Source organism: Cetorhinus maximus, chromosome 6, assembly GCF_964194155.1.
Source record: "Cetorhinus maximus chromosome 6, sCetMax3.hap1.1, whole genome shotgun sequence".
Classification (NCBI taxonomy): domain Eukaryota; kingdom Metazoa; phylum Chordata; class Chondrichthyes; order Lamniformes; family Cetorhinidae; genus Cetorhinus; species Cetorhinus maximus.
Genome location: NC_135884.1, coordinates 127,521,024 through 127,547,524, shown reverse-complemented (window position 1 = coordinate 127,547,524; position 26,501 = coordinate 127,521,024). Strand labels below are relative to the sequence as shown.

The following is a 26,501-nucleotide window of genomic DNA, read 5'->3' as shown; positions in this document are numbered from 1 at the left end:
ATTCCTAGATTATATCAATTGCCAAATATTTTGAATTATCTAACAACATAAACAACATTTACCATCAGAATGGAATGACCTACCTTAACTATCTTGAGGACTCCATTATTTTCTGAGTCAGTATTCACGCTGAACTGTCCTCTCTCATTCCCAAAAACTATCCTGTAAACGGCTTCCCAGCCGGGTGTACCTCGCTCATCATCGTCAGTGACAGAGAGGCTTGTTACGAAATAATCCACTTCATTTTCAGGAACTTCTACAGTAACCTACAGGTCAGAAAAATATAGTCATTAGAGAAAGTAGATTAGCACAATGCCCCATCTCAAGATCTGGATTCAAATTCAGCACAGGTTGATGGGATGACTGCTCCCTCTTTCAATGCCAATTTCCTGAAACAACTAACAATTTGCTGCTGAATTGTTGCACAAGTCCAACCCTTCGACATTTTTGTCCAAATAGCCATTCATCAAGTGGGAGCCTACTGGCCCTTGACAGCATTACAAGCAATTCTAACCTTGATCCCTGTCACTAGCGTCAAGTGGCCCTGGATTATGATCCAGTGCATCAGTGATCAGAACTAGGACCTCCCGGCCTGCAGGGCTTCATAACACTAGATGTGGCCTTTAGGTCACTAATAACATTGGATGAACCCGTTTGCAGAAATTCAGATTTACGAACACACAGTCATTTGGTAATACAGAACTTGAGAATCCTGGAAAAAAAAGACATGTGAAGCTTTTCATCTTGCACTCGTCAGGACATTCTCAAGAATACCAAATGTAAAGGAAACAATTTATACTTCATAAGAGAGTGTGCTGATTGGTTAGCTTCTCGCACACACAAGTGCACCACACAGTAAGCTCGACTGATAATCTTAAATTGGTTGTCAGTGTAATTCTTAGCCCACTAAGGATTATTTAGCAAATGTTGTCCTATCACAGAATCACATCTAATGTTGGACACGGTTTTGAGTTTTGCAAACCCAGGCTGATGGGTAGGGTCTGTATTTTGCCTGTTGGGAAACTGCCGATGGAACGAGCTGTTTGATAAGATCCACCAGTCTTTGGGATGTACGGCCGACAAACCTAGCATCACACTGGCACTGAAATTCGTATAATACATTACTCATTTGAGAGATAGGCAGAATACCTTTTTGGCTTGACGGCAGCCTCCTGTTAATGGAGAATGCTACACATGTTGCTATGCATAGTAGCAGCGTGAAACAGCTAGCTTCACCTGTTGCTCAAATTTTTGAAACACTTTACCCTTCCAGGGTGATCTGAAGTACACTGGGCACTTTCCAGGACTGAAAGTGATGGCTTTAGTCCCATTCATGAGTTTGCCCAATGTACAGCGTGCAATGATCGGATCAGGGTAGCTCTCATTTCACAGGATGGCTTTGATTCGCCCTATTTCAGCATCAAGTTTGCATGGTGAGCAAATGGCCTGGGACCGATTGGCAACCTCTAAAAAGTGCCCAGTCTACCTCAGATTACCCTGGAAGTGTAAGGTTTCTCAAAAATTTGAGTAACAGGTGAAGCTAGCTGTTTCACACTGCTACTATGCAATCGCAGCACGAGTGGTGTTCACCACTAACAGGAGGCTGCCGTCAAGCCAAAAAGATATTCTGCCTAGCTCTCAAATGAGTAATATGGTAGATGAATTTCAGTGCCGGTGTGATGCTAGGTATTAGGTCGTACGTCCCAAAGACTGGTGGGTCACATCAAACAGCGTGTCCCAGTCACTGTTCCCAACAGGCAAGGTAAAGGCTGTAACCAACCATCCCGAGCTTGCAAAACTCAAAACAGTGTCCAACATTGGATGTGATTCTGTAATTGGAGAAGGCGGGAGAATGGGGTTGAGAAACTTATCAGCCATGATTGAATGGCAGAGCAGACTCGATCGGCAGAATGGCCTAATTTCTTCTCCTATGTCTTATGGTCTTATGGACAACACTTGCTGAACAATCCTGATTGTGTTAAGAATTACACTGACAGCCAATTTGAAATCACCAGTCAGGCTCGCAGTGTGGAGCACTTACATGTGCTTTGCAGACAGAAAGAACATGTACAAGCACTTTGCCTGTGCCTACTGAACTAAATAGGTGACAGCTATTCTCTGGGGCAATGCTTTGACCAATCAGAATCAACCTGCCAGGTTTAATTTAAGCAAAGCATGACAGTTAACTGTCAGTCATCAATTAACTGGTGCATTCTCCATGGCAACACCTCTATCAGAGTCCACTTGCCAACCAATCAGCACTCGCTTCTCATGAAGTGTAAATTATTGTTTCCTTTAGATTTAATATTCTTGCATGTCCTGATGGGTGCAAGAGGACAAAAAGCTTCGACATGTCATTTTTCACCAATACTCAAATTCAGGTTTATCCACAGGTATCTACTAATTTCATGGTGTGCCTATTAAATCAACTGAAAACAAAATTGGATCAAATATGGCCTTTAATCCACTACTTTCTTTATTCAATGTTAGAACTATTTAAAGAAATGCATGATCCATCAAAATTCAGTCAACTGTAAATTTGTAGCTGGCTACATGTTAACTATGTGAAACCATTGTTCCTTCACCGGTGACTTGGGTACAAAGTCAGCCTAATTTGATAGATTTTCCCAGCAAGGTAAAGGTACTTTTGCAAACACAACTGAAAGCAAAGAAAATTAATACAATACATCTTGACCCATAACTTCCGATCCCCAGAGCATCATATTCAGGGTGTACCACTGGAGGATCTCCCAGAGGCCCCCACATAAGGATTGCACAGCAATTGCCCAGGAAGTCCAAACTTATGTTGGGCAATTGCCCTGCACTGGGAACCATCTGAAACGCTGATTTAAATTGCAGTCTTTGGATGGTTCTTACAGGAATAGCTATTCATTTAAAACCACTTCTAGCTCCTAGGTAATTATAGCTCTCCCCCACCCCTTACCCAGGGAAAGCACCCGACCTATCCTCCCACCAGTCACCCACAGCGAGCACCCGACCTCCCCTAACCCCCACCATCCGTCACACATGGTGAGCAACTAACTTTCCTCCAACCACTTCACACGCAGCGAGCACCCGGCCTCCCCACCCCTACCACTCCACTCCACTCCCCAACCTCACCCAGGGCCCACCCACCCATCCAACCTCACCCCCTCCCATCCTACCCACTTACCTTACACGTTTACCTTGTCCCTGGATTTTCAAAGTGGCTGGACCTTTAAACCTTATGGCAGCTTGTGCAATAAAAGGAGAGGAGGGTCCTTTCCCCCAACTCTCCTGCACTCAACTGAGAGGGTTCCTGCATCCACTATACTTTTTACATCCAGCCAAGTTGGAAGATCGAGCGAGAAAGGTGCGGCTGCATTTCAGTGTAAGTAACTAGGTGCAGAGCGGCAATCCGACTGGGATTGCCATTCCACGGAAGTTATGGCCGCAACTGTTTTGGAACACAGTACCTCAAAATCCACATCAATGAAATAAGAAAAAAAGTTCACTTGCATTTTAAGTTTAAAGGGCCAGTTACCACACTCAGAGACATTTTGAACTCATTTGATAAGAAAAGTTTACCTCTTTTGTCACAAATTTTGGGACATTATCATTAGCGTCGGTGACAGAGATTATTGCTCTGGCTGTGGTGGTGAAACCTTTTCCTTCTATATCTGCTGCTTGAATTTCAAGTGTATATTTATTCACACTCTGGGGGAAAACAAAATGGAAGAACATACACATATATTACATATCTATATATCAAATTCTGTTTGAGTGCACTAATGCTCTTGCAGCCAACAGTCTCCTTGTTTTTGAGTCGCAATTGTTCAAAACAAATCTCAGCTTCTCATGCCCCTTTATTTACAAATATTGGTAGCTTGACAAATAGTGGTCAAACACTATATGAACATTGTACAGGTGCCACAGGTGCTTTGAGGACCGAAGTGGTGTTTGATCATGCTGGACTCCATTTTGATAAAGGACAAACAAGAGGCATCCTTTACTGAAGCAGGCGTTAGTCCATTTACAAATAAGGGAGCCAACATCTGGTTCTGGTCCTTGCTGCAGTTTTGGTTTACCACAAAGCCAGCCAGTTCCACTGTTGATTGGTTCTGGGTAAAGCAAGCAATGTGATTGGTTCTGGGAAAAGCAAGCAATGTTAAACACCACACAAATTTTAAAAAAAGCTAAGTACTTGCCATAAACACCAGTCACTGCCAAGATCTTCTACTAGCATCAGCCCTCCAGGTTCCCCCGTCCCCGATCTCTCCACTGGTCCTAGCCTCAACATCCCAGCAACCACCTGCTCCCGCCCCATCAACTCCGGAGATCTGCAATCTTCCCACCAGATCTGATGGCACCCCTGACCCTGATCGCCCAACACAACACCTGAGCTCAACATTCTTCCTACTTGATCCCCCATCAAACCTCGATCATAGACTCAGACTCACCCATTCCTCCTCCGGACCCTTGCAATCCAACTCGATGGAGCACAACCTATACAGCATCCTATCCCAGCATCACCTACACTATAAAAGATTCAAGAACCAAAATCCAGAACTCCTTGAACCTTCTCATTTGAGTGTGGGCTGTTAAGACTGTGTGGGCAAGGCACCCAAAATAGTCATGCCTGAATTTCTAAACCTTTAAACGTACAATGCAGCAGACAATTTGGCCTCTCGTCATTGTTGGAGCAATTCAAAACTAATCCAATTCCCACAAATTCTCTCATAGCACTGTGTCTTCCTATGTCAAACGCAATTAATCCAGTTTCATCTTAAATAGACAATGGTCCAGTGAAGGCCAACACAAACTGGAGGAAAAAGACCTCGTCTTCCGATTAGGCACTTTACAGCCTCCTAGGCTCAACATTCTGTCTTCCATTTTGATTCACTTTTTATTTTGCCATGTACCAGTCTGCATCTGGTTTACATGTCTCTAATTCAGAGCTTTATTCTGCCATTAACATTTCCTTTGGACCAATGTTTTATCTCTTTACTACTACCATTACCACTCCCTTTATCTTTTGTTCCATGACATCTTTGTCATTTAATCCCTCCCAGCCTATACCCTATCCCTGACCTTCCCTTTTGTTCTACCTGACCCCCACCCCACCACATCCACCCCCCCACCCGGCAACCTTTTCTCAACAGCATAAAACCCATCATATTTCTGACTGCCTTCAGTTCAGAAGAAGTGTCATATTGGAACTGAACTGTTAACTGTTTCTCTCTATACAGGTGCTGCACAGTCTGCTGAGTGTTTCCAGCACTTTGTTTTTAATTAAAGTAAAACCTTTTACAGGAGGCTGGGCTCTAAGCTAAGCATACATAATGAGGTGTGGCTGAAAGCCCAAGTGCTCATAAAAGGTTTTACTTTGTTGATATAGCAAGGAAGAAGGAAAACTTTTCCTGATTAACACTTATGATGTTATAATAAGCTATTTTTTTCTACAATCTGTTTTGTCAATGGCTTAATGTTTATCTAAGGACATAAGAACATAAGAAATAGGAACAGAAGTAGTCCATTCGACCCCTCAAGCCTGCTCCATCATTCAATAAGATCATGGCTGATCCACGTGTGTTTCGATTTCCACATTCCCATCTAACTCTGATAACCTTTGATTCCCTTGTCTTTGGGAAGATTTGAGCAAGATAAATTCACTGCACGTATCAAGAAATGGCTGAAGACACTGGATCCCACAAAGGGTATGGGCCCTGACAATATTTGGCAATAATACTGAGGATTTGTGCTCCAGAACTAGCCAAACTGTTTCAGCCCAGCTACAATACTGGCATCCACCTAACAATGTGGAAAATTGCCCCAGTATGTCCTGCCGACAAAAAGCAGGAAAATCCAACCTGGCCAATTACCACCCCATCAGTCTGCTCTCGATGATCAGCAAAGTCAGAAGGAGTCATTGACACTGCTATCAAGCAGCAGTTGCTCACCAATAACCTGTTCACTAACACTCAGTTTATGTTCTGCCAGGGCCACTCAACACCCGAGCTCATTACAGCCTTAGTCCAAACATGGACAAAAGAGCTGAACTCCAGAAGAGAGGCGAGAGCAAATGCTGCCTCGATGTCAAGGGCAGTCACCGAGTGTGGCATCAAAGAGCCCTAGCAAAACTGACGTCAATGGGAATTAGGGTCTTCACTCATTGGAATTATACCTAGCACAAAGGAAAATAGTTGTTGGAGGTCAATCATCTCAACCCCAGGACATCACTGCAGGAGTTCCTCAGGGTGCTGTTTTAGGCCTAATCACCTTCAGCTGTTTCATCAATGGCCTTCCCTCCATCATAAAATCAGAAGTGGGGATGCTTGCAGATGCACAATATTCAGCACCATTCACGACTATACTGAAGCAGTCCATGCCCATACATAGCAAAACCCAGACAACATTTGGGCTTGGGCTGTGTGGCACACATGTTCCATGCCACTCACTGCCAGGCAATGACCATCTCCAACAAGAGGGAATCTAACCATCTCCCCTTGATAGTCAATGACATTACCATCACTGAATCCCCCAACATCAGCATCCTGGGGGTCGCCCTTGACCTAGGGTTGCCAACCCTCCAAGATTGGCCTGGAGTCTCCAGGAACTGAAATTCAATCTCCAGGACATTGCTGAATGCAATCCTGGAGAAAAATCAAGGCATTAAAAGATTTTTCTTGCCATTTTCTTTGAACATCTCTCTTTACCAAATATAAAAATATTGAAAAAATGGGAAATAAAAGGCTGTTTGGCTGATAGTCAAGCATCATCCAATTGGGCAATGACTCTTTTTGCATTGCAATTGGCAAAGGAAGGCAGTATGTCAAGGGTAGATGTGTTGGCCAACTAATGGCAAGAGTGTGGAGGCAAGTCGTGTGATGAAACCTCCAAGAATACTCAATCACAGTTGGCAACTCTACATTGCTCAGAAAGTGAACTGGGCCAGTCATATAAAAACTGTGGCTACAAGGAGGTCAGAGGCCAGGGATCCTGTGGCAAGTAACTCCTGACTCCCCAAAGCCTGTCCACCATCGACAAGGCACAAATCAGGAGTCTGATGGAATACTTGCCTGGATGAGTGCAGTTCCAACAACACAAGATGCTCGACACTATTCAGGACAAAGCAGCCCACTTGATTGACACCCCATCCACTCCCTCCACCACTGATGCACAGTGGCAGCAGTGTGTACCATCTACAAGATGCACTGTAGAAACTCACCAAGGTTCCTTTGACAGCACCTTCCAAAGGTGTGGCCTTTACCATCTAGAAGGACAAGGGCAGCAGACGCATGGGAACGCTATCAATTGCAAATTCCCCTCCAAGCCACACACCATCCTGACTTGGAAATATATCACTGTGCCTTCACTGTCGCCAGGTCAGAATCCTGGAACTCCTTCCCTAACAGCACTGTGGCTGCACCTATACCAAACAGACTAGTGGTTCAAGGCAGCAGCTCATATAGCTTCCATTCTTGACACCTTAAATGTCTGGTTGATTAACACTTTTATAGGGTTGTAGCAAGCAGTTTTTTTAAAAAAAAAGAAAAATCTGAATAGGTGCTTTTACAGCAGTTCCACAGGATATATTATTGCTATAGGGTTCATTTGTTTTGTACAGAGTGCATTCTGGGTGAGCGTGAAGGAAGTGCCATGAGTTGCCATGGAGGGTATGAGGGGCCATTGGAGGCATGAGTTGGCATTAGGGAAGCATGGGTTAGACATTTGAAGTCATGTTTCAAAATAAAAAACAGAATGTACTGTCATCTAGACTATGGTTCACGATTCCTGAGGGGCGATGAACCATGAGTCACAGAGAACCCGGCCTGACTCCATGAATATCACAGGAGATGCCTACCCCTGCAACGACACCGGCCAGGCTGGCAGTACAGTACTGGCTCACTTCCACACCAACACAAACTGGGGGAGGGAATCCCAAAATTAGGTCCCGTCTGCCCCTTTTAAATTCACATCCCCCCTCCCCCCCACCACCTCTGTTCCAACATGGTTGGAGGCATGAAAATCCAGGCCCCATTCTTTGGGATAGTTGATTTGTTGTGTATCATTTGTGCAGTTTTACATTTAGTGAGTTTTCCATGTGTACTTCATCTCACCCAATGTAACCATTTCCAGTGAATTAATGACTATAACAAGGCAATGCCCAAATGTGGATGGAGAGAAAGATGGTTGCACCAGAATGTCTCTTTGAAAGGGCAATCACATTTTCTCCATCATCTTCCCCACCCCTGCCACTCTACAGTATCAGAGCATACCTTCAATCAACAGCTGATTACACCTTGAAAAAAATGTTTAATATTTTAGTGACAAACCCATCATCTCTGCTCAACAGGCTTATTTATCGATGGTCACTCACCTCTCGGTTAAGGCCCCCGTGCTGTACAGTTATTAATCCCGTTGCTGAACTAATTGTAAACATCTTGCTGAAAGGCAGTTCAGGATTTTGACTCAGAATGGAGTACGCAATTATAGAATTATAGTTATCTTTTTCATCTTTGTCTGTGGCTGCTACAGTCATGACTGCAGTACCTACCAAAACAAACATACATTAACTCACACCAACACTGGTTACATAAGCCCTGACATTAATTTCTCCAAATGTCAAAAAAATTCCAGGGTTAAAAACAAAACCCTGCATTTATATAATGCCTTTCATGACTTCAGAACTTTAGCAAGTACTTCACAGCCAACGAAGTGCTTTTGAAGTGTAGTTACTGTTGTAATATAGAAAATGCCACAGTCAATTTGCACACAGTAAGCTCCCACAAACAACAATATGATAATCACCAGATCATTTGTTTTTGTGATGTTGATTGTGGGATAAATATTGGTCAGGGCGTCAGTGATAACACCTTGCTCTTCTTTGAAATAATGCTGTGGGATCTTATATGTCTTTCAAGTGGGGAGATGGCATAGTGGTATTGACACTGGACTAGTATTCAAGAGGCCCAGGGGAATGCTCTGCGGACCTGGGTTCGAATCCCACCCACAGCAGATGGTGAAATTTGAATTTAACAAAAATCTGGAATTAAAAGTCCGATGACCACCACAAAACCATTGCCGATTACCGTTAAAACCCATCTGGTTCACCAATGTCCCTTAGGGAAAGAAATCTGCCGTCCTTACCTGGTCTGGCCTATATGTGACTCCAGACCCACAGCAATGTGGTTGACTCTTAAATGCCCTCTGAACATGGGCAATTGGGGAAGGGCAATAAATGTTGGCCCTACATCCCCTGAACAAATAAAAAATAAATCTGAGGGCAGATAGGGGTTCAGTTAAATGTTTCATCCAACAGTGTAGCTCTCCCTCACTTAAGCCACTGGAGTTTCAGCCTAGATTATTGAGCTCAAGTCTCTGGAGTGGGACTTGAGCAGAATCATCTGAATCAGGAGGTGAAAGTGCTACCAACTGAACCACTGCTGATAAAGGGAGGAAAACAAATACATATATGCTTTTAGAGATGGTGCAATAATATTTATCTTCTCAGCCTGCAATATTATCCTCATTCTGCTCATAATGAAAAAAAGGACTATTTTACTAAAGACCAGTTAAGATGCTACTTTAGCCAGTGTACAAGGAACAGTGTGCTGAATGCTACTATATGGAGGCAACATGGTTCTATTATACATGTTTCATTTTATAAAACTAAGTTAGGCAATTTCATCCTGGAAAAAGTCTGGGGCAAAAGGACTTCATAGGCTCAAGAGGACTTCGTACTGCTGCAGCATTCCCTGTGCAGCTAAGCTGTCACGTTCAGAAGCTAGCTTGTGGCCGAAAGCAGAAATCATGTTGATCTTGGAGCAATGCTACGTTTAACATCCCCCGTGTAAACAACAGTGGAGGTGAGTCACTGCATTTTTCAGAGAGACCCTGATAGGGTTCTGAATGACATTTGTGGTCCAGTGTATTTTGGAAGATTCAGAAGTCCTTCAGAGTCAATTGCAAGAACTAGGAGAGGTAAATGCTTATTTTACAAGTTATCTTAATTTTCTTCTAAAAGCAATTTAGGGAACAATTAAAGGTTTAGTGCAATAACCATTCATTTTTGATGGGTCCCATAGGAGTACAGGCATTTTTGGCCACGGCTGGATTAGATTAAGCAATGGACACCTCCTCTCTCTGCAGTTCCTACCAAATCAAAAGACTCAGGACAAGAAAGACTCAGCATCATTCTGTGAAACTCTAATGACAAGCTGATTATGTGCAATATATCGCATTGAATGTTCAACTCTTGTTAAGTGTACCATATTGCAGGACTTGTATATATTTTGTACTAGAGATCTTCATTTAAACAGCTGTTTGTCCACATTAAATTCTAAAAATCAAATTTTGCTCTCAATTGAAATGGCACTTCTAACAAGACAGCCACATGTGACTTGCTCAGAGCTTATCAAAAGCATTCAAACACAAAGCAAAGGTTTAGAATAAACTGATGATAAGATTTCATGCACAGACTCTGAAAAAGCAACACTACAATTAGGTGTAATATACTGGAGCTACAAAAGCCAATTTTAATAAGAGTGGGGACAAACTCCTCATTCACATCAAAATTTCAATGAGATTTTTCCCCTACAAGATTTTTCTGCAATTTCCTTTCAAAACTATATTTGAGTTATGTAAGCATGGATGAACTTCAAGGGGAGCTGTATGAAAGGAATCAATTTACATGCTTTAGGTTTGGGATATCAATGTAAAACAAGGTGCCAGCTGTGGCTTAGTTGGTAACACTCCCACCTCTAAGTCAGGAGGCTGAGAGTACAAGTCCCACTGCAAACTTGAGCACAAAAATCTAGGCGCTCACTCCCAGTGCAGTACGGAGGGAGTGCCGCACTGTCGGAAACATCACCTTTCAGGTAATGTGTTAAATAGACGTCCTGCCCATCCTCTCGGATGGCCATAAAAGATCTCATTGCAATATCTCTGTGAAGAACAGGAGAGTTATCCTTCATGTCCTGGACAATACTTATCCCTCAACATCACAAAAAAATCTGGTCATTATGACATTGAACTTTGTGGGAATTTGCTGTGCACAAATTGGCTGCCAAATTTCCTACAACAGTGACCAGCTACACTCCAAAGAAAAGTACTTCATTGGCTGCAAGGTGCAAGGTCACAGAAAGCCTTGCAGTTGCAAGCATTTCTCTTTTCTCTCCCAATTGCTGAACTTTGGGATTGCCCCATCAGATACAGATCCATCAGAACACATGGGCAAACTATTGTCAGCTAAATGCTGGCTTATTCTGGATTCAGAAATCTGATCTGGAACAGAAATCATCCATTTACCTGTTGCAGCTCCTTCTGTAATATTGCCATAGAAAGTCGAAGCGATAAACTCTGGTTTGTTATCATTCTGGTCGATGACGTTGATAAATATTTCTACCTGTTGTTCAACAATTTCACCAAGATCATCTTTTGCAACAGCAACCAGCTATGCAGAAGGGATGAGAAGAATGGACATTACAGTAACCGTAGCATTACAATAAGCAACTTTTTATACTGAACAAAAAACATATATCCTACAGAGCCCATGGTCTAGTTGGTTGTTTAACAGATTGAAATAGCTCTATATACTTTACCTTGTTGGTTAGTAAATCAACCCCTCCCACCCACACCCATTCCAGAGGTAGTATTTTAAGTGTCAAATCCACTGAAGCAAACAGATGTTTTTACCACTAACTGATGCTTGAGAATAGTGACAAAATATTCCTCAATTTTAAGAAACTATAGATAGATAGCATGTTTCCTCTATTACACTTTATAATGAGTATCTTTGCAGCAGTGCTACTACAGGTTTCATTTATACCCAATTTGTTATGGTAAACAGAGCTAAATTAGCATGGAGCAGGAGTTTGTAGCAACAAATTTAAGCTGCCAACCCAGAGTGTTTCATACTTCAAATAGTTTTATTCATGTTGTTCAAACATCAGAAGTTTTGAGTGTCAGACTAAGGAAACATGATTGGCCTAAGTTCAGAAGTGCTTAAAATTAAACATAATGTTTGTTTTTTTTAAATTAAAGGTTCAAAACCTTCTGGAAGAGAGTGACTAACCCCATTGATCATCTTGTCAACATTTGGTTTACCCTTTTCAAACTTTCCTATATATGTTTTTTCCTTCCCCAACACCAAAAGCCAAGTATCAAAGCCCAGGTAACTGCTCATTCTCATGCCATGGGCTTCTATCTTGAGCAGCCAGTTTTTGGTTTTGAAGCTATTGGTCAGCCTTTGCTAGATTTCTAGATTGGAATATATGCATAAACCAATGAGCATGGGTTGTGCTAACCGGTGTTGTTACTCAAGACTTTAAACTTATCCCATGACTTTGGTCTTCCCAGTTAAACAGAGCAATCATGATGAGAGTAGAGAATCATTAATTTACAGGATGGAGGAGAGAAGAGGTCACTTGATTGACATTGTTATTCCTTTGTTCAATGTTGCTTCCTGACTCATGCAAAGTAGCAAAGATCATTTTAACAACAAGTCAGTGTGTCACAGCAGGGGGAGGGATTAGAAGTGACGGAACTCACTTTATATGAAGGTATTTGTTCTCGGTCTAAAGGTTGATGCACTCGAACTGCACCAGAGTGCTTATCTATGCTAAAAACTCCCTTGGGTGGCTCAGTAGCTCCAGGTCCTGAGATATAATAGTATATTTTAATCTCCTTTTGCAGACTGGACTCGATCTGGAAAAAAAACCGAACACAATTCAATGAGAACATAATTTTGAAACCACATAACCCAAGTCAGAATAATCACATCAGTTCTGGTGAGTTTGGCTTGGGGGGGGGGGGGGGGGGGGAAGAAAGAGGATAAAGAAGATTGTGGGTTCAAAAACAAAACCAAATAGCTAGGGCATCAAGGTTTCTCATCCCAATTACTATCCAGCAATTCCAGCGAGAAAGTGTGGAGTGCACATTTTTGGGGGTGCAGGGTCCAATCCTGCAGATGGGAGGAGCCCAGGACTCGCCAGATAGTGAGGGTCAGCTGTCAGTGGTGATAGTGATCAAGAGGGGGATTAAACGTGGGGTCACAAGGAGCAAGCCTCTTGTTCCTGGATCCACATTCAGGTAGATTCCTTAACTCCTTTGTTGCATACAATCTTTATGATTGGTTTCCCCAAGTGCAGTCCATGAAGGCGCTGGCTGCCTCAGGACAAACCAATGCTGCAGCCAAGGCCTCAAGTAGGTGTTAGGACCTTTGGATGTGCAAATAAAGAGCATAACACCAGCATCAGGCAGGAGTAAAACCTGTTTCTGGTTTGTGCTGTATTGTTTCAGGGTGCGAGAGAGGGGGAGTGCGAGAGAGAGAGAGGGAGGGGGAGTGCGAAAGAGAGAGAGGGAGGGGGAGTGCGCGAGAGAGAGAGAGGGAGTGCGAGTGAGAGAGGGGGAGTGCGAGAGAGAGGGAGGGGGAGAGAGAGAGAGAGAGGGAGGGGGAGTGCGAGAGAGAGAGAGGGAGGGGGAGTGCGAGAGAGAGAGAGAGAGGGGGAGTGCGAGAGAGAGAGGGAGAGGGAGAGAGAGAGGAAGTGCGAGAGAGGGAGTGCGAGAGAGAGAGAGGGAGTGCGAGAGAGAGAGAGGGGGTGCGAGAGAGAGAGAGGGGGTGCGAGAGAGAGAGAGGGGGTGCGAGAGAGAGAGGGAGTGAGAGAGAGAGAGGGGGAGTGAAAGAGAGAGAGAGTGTGAGAGATGCTAGCAGTGAACAAAACATACAAGTTATAGAAAAAAAGCAGCTGGATTCATAAATATACAAGCTGTGCCTCCTTAAGAGAAATGTCCAAAAAAAGGAAACAAGTTAATCTTGATGCACCACCATCTCACTGGTGTATATTAAAAAAAACACTTTTTTTTCAAAAAAAGCAAGAAACTAGTGGCTAGAGGTTGAATTATACAAGGAGCTGGTTTCCCGAGGGGAACTCCAATGGCCATTAATAGGCTAGGGGTAGGATGTCCATCATCAGGATGAGGAAGTCCCATCTGAGAGCTGCCAGTTAGAGGCCAAAGGTCTCCATTACTTCAGGGCAGAGGTGTCTGGCATTGGATCAGGCTTTAGGTGTGTATGGGGGAGGTCTCACTGGGTGAAAAGTGGACAGGCCCCAGCGAGGGGGCTGGGGGGGACCTCCAATAGGTCAGGGAGGTGGTTAAGGAGGGTTGTTTCCCCCCCCACCACCCCCCGAGGCCACACAAGGAAATCTACCAGGCTGGTTCGCTTGGCGTAGGCCTCTCCAGACATCGGTTAGGCAGCAGCAGGATGAGGCCCTTAAGTGAGAAGTCATTGCCCACATAAGGGTCTCAATTGGCCCACTGGTGGCCAGGCTGCAGGTAGCCACCCCTGCTGCTGTTATAATTGCAGTGAGGGAAGGGGTAAGTAGGCAGGCAATGGGCAGGCTGCCAGCTGTAATTAATGAACTCACCATCTTCAAACCCGCCAGCAGGGGGGTATAAAATCCAGCCATGGATGACTATATATATCAGGAAAGCTGGTAACTCCTACCTAATTAAATAAGTTCAACAAAGTGTATTTCATTTTAATGCCTAGATATAAAATACAATGATGGCATAATCATTGGCATCTGTCTCGTGCCTCGACTTGCTCTCAAGTTGAAAAAAACAAGCTGCTATGATGCTTATACTCAAGAAAAGTTTCTTCATGGCCCGTCAGCTTTCCAAATCATTTGTAACATGAAAAAGAAACTTGGAAATTTTGCTACTGACATTTGCACTGAGAAAAATATGTTGTTGTCGGAATGTTTTGGAGTTTTCCATGGAAACAAAATGATCGTTCGTGTGTTGTCTTCTTACAGAATGAGGAAACACAGCTACAAGATTTAAAAAGTGTCATTTGAGAATGAGTGTTGCTAAAAAAAGAGACAAAGCTTTTGGTCTCGCACTCACCAGGACACGTTGCAAGAATACCAATTATAAGGGGAAAACAACAATTTATACTGTATGCAAAGACAGTGCTGATCGATTGGTAAGTGGACTCTGGTAGAGGCATTGCCATGGAGAATGCACTAGTGATGATGACTGACAGTTAACTGCCAAGCATTGTTTGAAATTCAAACCAGGCAGTTTGACCCGGATTGGTCAAGGCATTACGCTGAGGAATGAGTCAGCGAATGGCTCTCAATTATTTTTAGCTGAAATAGGTGCAATAGGCATACATGTTATTTCCATCTGCAAAGAATAGGGCCCTACGTATTAACATATGTAGCTTCCAGTACGTGCAAATGCATCACAAACGCGAGCCGGACTGACAATCTTAAACTGATTGTCAGCGTAAGTTGTCCAATCACAGAATCACATCTAATGTTGGACACTGTTTTGAGTTTTGCGAGCACGGGCTCGTTGGGTATGGTTTGTACCTTCCCCATTGTGAACATGCTGTCCGATATGATCTGCCAGTCAGACAGGTCTGACTTTTATATGCAACATAAATGTCTTACAATGTTGCGAGGCCTTAAGGCCAACCCAGCAATACACATCAGTAAACCTGACAAAGGGACTGGAGTAGTCATCCTTAACAAGTGTGACCATGTCAACGAAATGCACGCCATTCTTAATGATGGGTCCAAATTCATATCCATTGGACCTGCTGTTCAACATGATTGGACAGCCTTGCTCAAAAGTAAGCTTAAAAAAAAAAACACTTGCTGGACCTGTGTAAGAGCAATGAGCTACACATGATATATATATGACAGGGTTTGTCCTCATGGTTTTCTACATCCGTGAATGCATGAACTACCCAACCAATCAACACTTTCTTCACATACAATATAAATTGATGTTTTTCCCCTTATATTGGTATTCTTGTGAAGTGTCCTGATGAGTGCAATATTAAAAGCTTCGACATTTCTCTTTTTTCAGGAATATTTTTAAAAGTCTCATTGATGCACACTGAAAAATGTTTTACTTAATTAGGCTGTGATATATTTGGAAAATATCAACTTCAAGCACAGGCTTTTAAAAGACATCAGTGCCAACCTTGTGTGAATGTTAAAGTGCTTTAACATACAGAGCAAAAGTTGAAATCAGGTTGTGAAATGTGCAATTTAAAAAGTTAAAAATCTTTTTTAGAATTCATAGCTGTCCAGTTGAAGGTGGGGAAAAAAAAGCTGACTAAAATGGTTTTTAAAAGCTTTCTGCACTGTTAATTTGCTTATCTTCTCCTTTGTTTCATTGGCAGGTTCTCCTGCATGGGTCAGAATTGGTTGTTTGTACAAGTCTTCAGTAGTTTTTTTCTACAGCTGTTTTCCTGGTTTTTGATTTGTATGTTCTTACCTTCTCAGTTCTGAATTGTTTTTTGGAGTTTAAAATTGACTGGATATGGTGATGCAATGAACCAAAACCAGCTCCCGCCATGCCAAGGTCTTGAAAATGGCACACAGCTATGTCACCTCTAACTTCTTAAAATTGGGTGGGGCCCGTTTATTTCAGTGTATGGTGCCTTTACATATTTTTGCGCAGGCCGCGTAATCTTAAAGGGGACCACTTGCGAACGACCCGTGCAATAACTTCCGTGATGCTGCGTGTGTACACAGCTTAGGGGGAACGGGGTAACTGTGTACCAGCGTAAGCACTGTGAAGACAAACCTTTGTGATGGTAATGGGGAATGGTCCTCTTTGATTTTCTGAATGACTGATGGCAGGAATCACCCATTCTCTCTTCTTCCGTCTCAGTGAAGAACCAGAAGAATGTGGAAATCGTATCACCGGTATGTTCCTTGACATACCATCAGCAGAGTCTTTCAGCTAAAACACAAAATTCCGAGGGCATGTGACAATGAGCTCAACTTTTGGGTGAGCTAGTGTTGTTTATCTTAAAACAAAACTAAGGAAATATTTTAAATGTAAGCGCTAAATTTATTTTACAAAGAACACAGGACAGAATAAAACATTAGCATTTTGCTGCAGCTCCTTAATGCCGTTAAATCTGGGATGTTCTTAGTCTAAGGTATATCAGTTCATCAAACCTCATTAAAATTACAATATTTACAGAACTTCTCCAAACACGGCAGTGCGGCTGCAGTATGTATGCAGCACGAGTGGTTAGGGTAATTCCAATTACATGAAAAATAAAAATGTTACCTCGTCTCCATTTATTAGGACTTTAATGACAGCATCCCATTTCTCTTCAGCCTCATTACGTGCAGTAACAAGAAAACTTGTTTGGTTTTCTGGGAACACTGGGTTTTTAACAAGAATGCTTCCATCGGAATCCACTTGGAAGCGGGGATTGTCCGTTTCATAAATCACACCCTTCTGTCCACTGCAGTTAAAGTTAACTATATTTAAAAAAAATCAAAAGAAAAGCTAAGTAATTTATGAGACCAAACCTCAAGCCTGCAGTGAATGAATCAGCTGAATGACATATTTCCATGCTAATGGCAATCATAAATTAGAAAATGTTCCATCCTTTTAGGTGGATTTTGCACTTCTCCCTCACCTATTGCATGAGATACAACAGGATTCTCACTATATAAATTAGATTATCTCAGCAGAAATGTACAATTGGATCTGTCAATGCCCAGGGAAAGCTTTCTGCAGCTTAAAACAAGGTTGTGTGTGGGGTTTACTTTGTCCCCCCCCCTAACAGTAGTGACATTTTGCTGGGTTCTAGTTCCGCAGAGCACACTCTAGGTGCCCACCCCAGTGACTAATACGAATGAGGGAGCGTCAGTGAATAATTAAAAGACAACTTATATTTATATAGCACCTTTAAATGTAATGAAACGGCATGAGACACTTCACAGGAACATTATAGAATGAAGGGTGATACCCAGCCAGTTAAGGAGATATTAGGTCCAATGACCGAAATCTTTGTCAAAGAGGTGGGTTTTAAGGAGTGTCTTAAAGGGAGGAAAGTGAGATGAAGAGACAGAGAGGTGTAGGGAGAGAATCAAGAGAGCTTAGGGCCTAAGGCAAACGAAGGCATAGCCATGAACGGTGAAGTAATTATAATTAACAAAGGATATCCAAGCTGTACAAAAGACAATTCTGTCTTATCGTGAAATTCAGACATAGGTGATCAGCAATAGAAAGCATCAATTGCAACACTCTTGCTGCCATCCAGCTGAGACTAAGTAACTCAGCACAGAGCAGGAATCAAACTTTAGGACTTGGCTCAAAGTTTAGCCAATGAGCAGCCTTTTAGAAAGCTGAGCATTACAGGCTCAAAGAAAAACGAGGGCGGATTTGTCCCAGATTTGCAAAAGTGCAGTAGGTGGTGGGCAAAAGGACGTTTCACTAACTGGCCAAAAAGGCAGCTTTTCACACCGTATCGTCCCACTCCCATCGCATTAATCATGCATTCCCAGGAAGGACGCTGTTTCGATGGCGGGCAGGCTCTCATTCGCCCGCCACGCCATCACTTCATCACGCCAGGTGCCATATTTAAAGCACAGCCGTGCACGCACACCTCAGTGCTTCCGGCCCACGACTGCTGCATGGAAGACATGGCCCCGAAAGACGTGACGACTGCAGCTCCCTCCTGGTTTAATGATGCATCCCTTGAGCACCTTTTGGATGCCATGGAAACTAGCCATGAGGCCCTCTACCCCAGCTCTGGCTACAGGAGGGGCAGTAAAAACACTAACCCAGCATGGGAGCAGTGGCAATGATCAGTGCTAATGCCCTACAAAAGAGGACAGCCACCCGGTGCCAAAGAGGATGAATGATCTTCTCTGTTCTGCCAGGGGAAGTCACTCTTCTCATCGTTCTCAACTCACACACACAAACCCCCATCACACATCCACAGGGCCCTCACTCACTGCCAGTTCAAGGCACATCACCATTCACTCTCTCTCACACACCTTTATTGTCCTCCATCCCGTCCATGGGACCACACACCACCCACACATGCCAGGCAGACTTATCTGACTGGGCAGGCATCCTGCTTACACTCTCTCCAAGTCTATTCATGCAGGACAAGCTGGCACACAATAAAAGGGAGAGGCCACAGACTGTGGAGGAATGCCTGAAATCAAGGTCCTCATGGACTTTGAAAACAGAGCCATCCAGCTGGCCGGTGAGGATCTGGACTGTTCCTGTGCTGACGGTGAGGTCAGCGCTGCTCTACCCAGTGGGGATCCAGTAATGCAACATCCATCAGACAACCATACTGTGAGTGATGTGTCCTGTTTCACAGGCCACTGTCATGCACTAATTAGCTCTCCTTGCTTTCGCAGGCACACTTGGGAAACAGCCAGAGTCCACGACCCTGGGCCTCCAATCAAGCCCCGAAGAGGAATCTGAAGGCACCCTCCTTGAAGTCCCATCACATCACTCACCCACACCCTTCACCAGCGCAGAGACACACACCTCGGTGGGCCCTAGCTTTACAGAAGCCTCGTAATTACAATCTGGTGAGCACATCACACTCTCTGATCCACAGCAGGCACTTCCCAGGTGTCTGGTGCTCAGAGGACTGCTGGAGGCCAGAAATCTGCTGAGTCTGAATCAGATGAAGAGCCTCTGGACTCAGTCATGTCACAGTTACTAGAGCTGCAAAGGCAAGCTCAGGAACATCAGGAAGGGATGTCCGCTACACTCCTCAGATTGTAAGGCATGATGGAGGAGTCCGTCTGCCTTCAGGCTGAGGTGATAGTGCCGGCAGGCCAACGCACTAAGGTCAACATTGGTAGGTTGGCTGCCACCATGGAGACCTTGATCCAGGACATCTGGCCTGCACTGCTGCGTGGGCTGAACTCCATCATTGACACCATAATTGGCTTCCAACGGTATGTACGCGAGGGGGATGTGGGGCAGCTGGTTAGTTCGAAGGCCCTGGGAGCACCATTCCTGCTTCTTTTGGGCCACAAGCAATGCAATAAAAAGTGCCTCCATGACAGATCTGACACCCCTTCTCTCCCTTCAGCTATTGGTTTTCACAGACCCTTCAAAACCTGGCCTGCAAACATGAAATCTAAAAGGCTTCTGAAATCTGAGACGCACCTCATTAACATATAAATTACTGACAACCTCTTGAAGGCAAGTTACTCACCCCCTCCACCCACTCCCCATGTCAGGAAGCTGATGTGTTCTTGGTATTTTGGTTAGGTTTCACATTTTTAAGAGATTTACCCTCCACCCTGACTAGCATGTTTAAAATTCCCCTCCAAGATCATTTTAACAAACTAAACCAAACCATAAATTCTCCTCCTCAGCAGAATCTCCACTTGTAATTTGCACAGTGACCCAGCAACAAGATGTTCTTATAACCATTTCTAAACCAGAGCACAATTACCACACTGCCCCTTCAAAAACGATAGCTAATTACAAAGATGAATAAATTGGCCACGGGCAGAATGCTCCATGGATGAACAAATCTATTAAATATTCAAAGATGTAAATTACTATACCGTATTTGCTTAAAGGCAGACTTCCAGATTCCCGATTAAGTTGATGAAAGCTTTTACTAGTTAATTACTTACTAGTTGAGACCTCACCTCAATAATTTTGTCCCCTTTTGAATTATACTGGAAAGACATTAAAGAGCATAATTTTGTATTAAATTTGCCTCTGAATAACAATTGGACTTATGTTAGCTAGCTTGTTTGCCGTTATGTTTTAACAATAACTGTGAGAGTTGATCTGCATTGGCAGCCGAGCTGGCTTGAAGGACTCAGTTTGAAGTACAAATTATTCTCAATGAATAAATAATACAGGCCTTTGTAAATTGTTCATAACAGCCTCAAGACTGCTTCGGCCAACAATGCGTCAAGCAACTCAGTTTTGAAATCTGAAATTACGTCACTCCCTGGAAAAGGGAGTTATAATTTCAAACATCAATTGGAATGAAAAGAAAAGCAAACTAGAGCACTCTTTGGACATTCCAACCAGAAGATATCAAAATTACCTCAGACAAATTTAAGATTGCTTTTTAAAAGCACATTAAGCAGGTAGAATTAGGGCAAATTAAAAAACCAAACAGTTGACAAAAAGATTGTACTATTTAGTTTATTTTAAGCACCGGTGTAATTTATCCGAATCTTGGAATTCGGTTGGACTATGTTCCGATTTCAACTCCAGGCCAGTTATAGAATTAACCTGCAACTGTGGATTACTGAGGTACTGTACAAAATGCTCAGTGTGTGACAGGATACTGAATTTCACACTACCCTGTACATAATGTGCAAGGTTGATGTTACAGTGCTGCCCAGGCAAACAATTCGGCTTTAGACAGTTAGGGCCAGATTTTCACAAGTTGTGAAGGCTTTGGGGACCTTAAAAAAAAAGGCAGATAGGACCCAGATCAGGAAGTCCTGCCCCCATTTCCGGAAGATCCCATTTTCTCTAATAGGGGAAGGTGGGGTGCCTGGGGGAAGGTGTGAAATGCACAGCTGGGAATTATAAATTGACTAGACCATTTTAACTCCGTGTACAGGAGAATCTGACTTTCCCTGCAGGAACTGTCTCAATCTGTAGTGTGTTCTCCACAACTTTATGGTGGGGGTGTAATGCTTTTGAAGGGCAGATAATGTATATAGAACTGTCGAGTTAAAGTTATTTAAATCCCCTGCCCTTTAAAGTTTGAAAAAAAAACTGCCTGCTTGTCTCTGAGTAAAAAAACCTGTTCTAGCAGTTTCAATAGCTCTTTGTTGACATAACCCGAAGTGTTATCATTATAGTATTACTTCTGTTTGACCGCTTTCCACAACCTATTATCACAGTGGTGAGGCTGTAAGTTCACAGTTGAGAGGCTGTAAGTTCACAGTTGGATTGACAACTCAAGGTTATTAAAGAATTAGCTGTCCTTGATGTAGGGTCAAGAATACAAATATTTGTTTTTTAAGGCTTTAAGTGCTTGAAGGGATTTAAATGTATTGAATGGGCTTTTAGCAATTTTTTTTTGGAAAGTGAACTCTGTATAGATATTTAGAATCTCTCCATGGTTCCGGAGGTCTGTCTATAGTGGATACTAGATGAGTTGGCAAGGATGGTGCAAGGGCAAGGGAAGGTGGGGTGGAGAGCATGGTTTGGCATGAAAGGTATGGTGGCCACTGGGAGTAGGTGGGGTATGGGCTTGCATGAGTTGGTATGGATGGAGCATGGGGAGGGGTGGGACTGTCAGAGGTTAGGTTTAGAGGGCCTAATATTTAACAAAACTACTGGGACAAAGTCTGAGCAAACTGAGGAGGGCCTTTTCACTAGGCCACCTCAGCACATGGCAGCCCCTGTGGCTGCCTCGAATCTGCGTCCATGGGCAGTGGGCCTGATTCCACCCCGCACCTATTCCTCGACCTCCTCCCGCAGTGCAAATCTCACCATTCAGGGTGCTTTTTCCGAAGGTGGGCAGGTGTGCCAAGCCGGGAAATTTTCCAACCTGAGTTACCCCCTTGGAGCAAAAATCCAGCCCTTAATATCACTCCGGTTATTTGCTTGCCCTCGAGTCACCCAGGAGATGATTATTGCCGATTTAACCCTGATTTTAACCTGCTCAATTGGTTCTCCACAAGGCAACCCACTCAATACCAGCAGGTGCATTCTTAAAAAAATGGACCATCAGTCCCAATGACATCATCAGACCACAGAGTTGATGGTCTGGATTTTGTGACAGGAACAACAGTAAGACTACCAGTGCTGACCATGTTAATAGAGTAAAGCAGCCAGCAACTTCCCGCGCCTGCAAATGCGGAGTTAAACACGGAAATCAGGAAGCTGTCTGATTTTCCACGTTCCTCCATAATCTTAACATCACAGAGAGATTCAGCGTTCAAAGGGCATGAAATTATAGTATTTGCTCACTAGATACACCAGAAAGAGTTCAGGCTGGTGCATTCAGGTGTAAGTGGATGTTAAAAGCCATGATAAGTCTTAATTACTGCCAAGCAACTTCTCTGCTCAGAAACAACTTTTATAAATGTACTCTCATTCTTTCAGAATTTAACTATTGTTGGAGATAGAAAAAAATAAAAAATATTTTAACTTTTGTCTCTTCTCCCTCAATTGCATCTTGCTTTCTCTCTTTATATTCTGCTTTTTATACTTTATTTTGCATTTAGATATTGTAATTTATATTTCCGAATTAGACACCATGTCTCGGTGGGAGCTCATCAATCTGATTGCTTCAAGAGCCTCGTAGTTGCTTTCCCTGCTCACACCCACCACAGATCTGCTTTAGAGGGTGCTGTGCTGTAGAGAAACTCTAGTAACTCCAATTTGCCACTCAAAAGCCCACGAAAAGTCTATGGGTAGGTGTAGGTATAGTGAATGGTTTGTGCTGTTCTTTCACCACTGACCACAAAATCCAGTCCATTGTATTTTCTTCTTGACAATAGAATTCTCTCAATTCCAAAATGAGACACGTTTAACTCCTTGGAGGGGGTGGAGGAGGGAGTGTGGGAGCGGGCGTGCGTGCCTCTGGTCAGTGGGCCCAATTGGGGGCGCGCTATTTTACGTGGGCGTCCATTTGGAAGTGCTATGCGCTCCCTGTGCGGGTAAGGGAGAGAGATTCCCTCAGCCGGGAGTGCACAAGCAAGAAAGAGCACACAGATCCCCCTGAAGCTAGGTGCTGCCTCAGGGAGATCAGCTCGGAATTAAAATTTGTAATGCAAATGATAAAAAAAATTTCCCTGACATGTCCCCTCATGTGACACTGTCACATGAGTTGGGACACATCCATAACTTTTATTGAAACCTTTAATAAAAATTTAAATATCCTCATGAAACCTCAACCCGCCCGTGGATGAGGTTTCATGCTTTTTCCGAAGCCCGCCAGGGCTCCCAGCCTGCCCGCCAACCTTAAGGTTGGATGGGCAGGTCCATTGATGACTTTAATTAGTTTTTCAATGGCCTCAATAGGCCATTGACAGGTCGGTGGGCGCACAGCTGACTCAGCTGCGCCCCCGCCAGCCTGAAAATGGAAATGACGCGGGGTGACGTCGGGAATTCAACCCGACGTCATCCCGCGTCAGCGAGCGGGCCCCGCCCCTACTCACCAACTGGAAGATCCTGCCCCCTTAGGTTCTAAAAAGTTTACAAGGCTCATGAAAATGGAACATTAGAGCAGTTTTTATCCAAAATTGAATTGGGAGAGGGAATATTCCATCACTGACATTTTGGGAGAAATTTTAACGCATTCAAAACCCATCGAGTTAAAAATTGGGCCCATTGTTTCTAAATCTTAACACACACCTGTTGAACTACTATCACCAGAATTCACAGGGCAAGTTGGGTATCCAAACTGATGAAAGCAAAATACTGCAGATGCTGGAAATCTGAAATAAAAACAAAAAAATGCCGGGAAAACTCAGGTCTGGCAGCATCTGTGGAGAGAGAAACACAGTTAGCGTTTCGAGTCTGCATGACTCTTCAGAGAGAAGAGTCATATGGACTCGAAATGCTAACTGTGTTTCTCTCTCCATAATGAGTTTTTCAAGCATTTTTTGTTTTTATTACGGTTATCCATCCCATTCATTTTCCCCTCTACTGGTGCAGCAAATTCTTTACAAGTTTTTGAAGGACACAATCAAGATACTGAGGGAGTGGGGAATGTCCAATATATATGCCAACTGGTTTAATTTTCAAATGCTTAAAATACACCACGGTGCTATATTTTGTCTTAAATTTTGTTTACAACCAGATACAAATCAATAATGTGCCACTACGTTGTTGGTTATGCCAACACTTCATTGCAATAGCATTTGGGTTGCTTCACAATTAATGCCTAGATACACTCAAAGTCATAACATTTAATCAGATACAGCAAGTACTCGTAAATGAACAACAATGAATTTGCCCAAATGGGAGGCTGTTGATTTGGACTTTTACACATTAAGCTGTTCATTATTAACACTGACTCCTTCCCAAGGCAAATTTTACCAATGTCTTCTAACGTACTTCTGGATAATAATTATTCTGATTTACATTTTAACTACTGAAGGCTTTGGAGGAGGAAGTGATATCGAGTTTAACAGAAGTGGCATTATCAAATTGTTCATTGCACATCTGAACACTTTGGTTCACACAGTTCCCATTTCGATGCCACAACACACATACTTTAGGCATATGGAAAACGAAGACCAAGATTGAAACAATTAAATTTCTGATACAACGAGCTTCAGCTACAAAAATAAAGGAGCAATTCTATTGCAAAAGGGAGACGGCACATGATGGACTTAACTCTGCAACCTAAGCTCAGGTTTAGATATATTGAGTTTCAACAGTGAATAGCAGGGGAGATCTGCTATGTAATGCAGAACAAAAATATATCTTGTTCTAACTCCTGAAAAATATAAAAAGTACATGTGGACAAGTCAAAAGCTATGCAATTTCTACATCTACATTTCTACAAATATTGTACATGAATGGATTTAAAAAAAACTACAACTGCATGATTCTGAAAGCCAAGAGGATTCACAAGCCACAGGCCCCAATAACCTCTTAACGCAGGTTTTATAATTATACAGATAATTCAAAGCTGTGAAAGAGTGGGACTTCAAAACTTAAAAAAGGTGAATGATACCTTTTTGAAATCTTTTTTAATCAAGGGCCACAGAACGAATACAAAGAGATAATTCCAGAAGTGCAATATGACACTCAAACCAAGTCTAAACACAAAGAGAGAATGTTGAGAAAACATTGAAAAAATCTGCACCTGCAAGGTAACCCTTTGCGAGCCCGAATCCCTCAATTCAGATTTTAAAAAAAAGAGAGAGATGCATTAATTGAATGTTCCTTCCTATAAATTTTCTGGGGAAGTTGTAGAAATGCGCAAAACAGTAAAATAACAAGTGTGTCATGTGGATATTTGCATAATAACGTCAGTAAAATTTCCCTGCCTAAAATGTATAAGTACATGCAAGCATGAAACTAATTATTACCTGTTTCCTCCCCCCCACCCACAACCCCGAGTAGCTGCTTGTGACAAAACTAAAGCAATTTTGACCGTTAAATTGATTGCTTGGATTCTTTATTTTTACTGAAGGCACCCAAGGCTTTGAAAACCTAGGTTCACATAAGATATGGCCAGCTTTTTCAATACTCATTGCTTGGCCATTTCATCTATTTGGGCATCAATAACATAGGCAAATTATATAGTTGATGGCCAGGGTTCACTTTGGCTCTAATGATATCGAGGTGACAACTGTATTATTACAGCAGCAACACGTTATAAAAGCTACCAACCTGTAATAATGCTTGAATGGCTAAGAGATAGGAATAACAAACATCTTTTGTTCTGACGTGTCTTCAAATATACCGTTTTGCACTAACTGTCTTATGCAGAGTAAATTGCTTGTAGAGTGTCATAAAATGAGTGCATTACTCAGATTAATAACTGGGTTCAGTAGCCTAATGGTTATGGTCCTGGACTGACAAACGAAAGGACATTAGCAAATGATCATGGCAAGTTGGGCTAGTGCATACACAAACGTGCTATTAAAAGCAGTTGGGCTATTCTATAACCTCAACTGGTCTTCCCATGTTCCTCTACCTCAATCCTGTCTGGCCTACATGTAACTCCAGTCCTGTATGGCATGTGCATCTAGAGATGGGCAATAGCTACT

At 42.9% G+C, this 26,501-nt stretch overlaps 1 protein-coding gene across 1 annotated transcript in view; it reads right to left on the bottom strand.

Annotated features, from left to right (window-relative positions):
• cdh31 (cadherin 31) overlaps positions 1 to 26,501 on the bottom strand; it is a 58,018-nt gene that overhangs the window by 17,604 nt on the left and 13,913 nt on the right. Inside the window, exons 3-9 of the mRNA XM_078544468.1 lie at positions 17,083 to 17,279; positions 16,588 to 16,746; positions 12,532 to 12,687; positions 11,290 to 11,434; positions 8,360 to 8,532; positions 3,568 to 3,696; positions 84 to 266 (exon numbers count right to left, since the gene is read on the bottom strand). Coding sequence (XP_078400594.1) covers positions 84 to 266; positions 3,568 to 3,696; positions 8,360 to 8,532; positions 11,290 to 11,434; positions 12,532 to 12,687; positions 16,588 to 16,746; positions 17,083 to 17,279 — 1,142 coding nt within the window. The remainder of the gene's footprint in view (positions 1 to 83; positions 267 to 3,567; positions 3,697 to 8,359; positions 8,533 to 11,289; positions 11,435 to 12,531; positions 12,688 to 16,587; positions 16,747 to 17,082; positions 17,280 to 26,501) is intronic.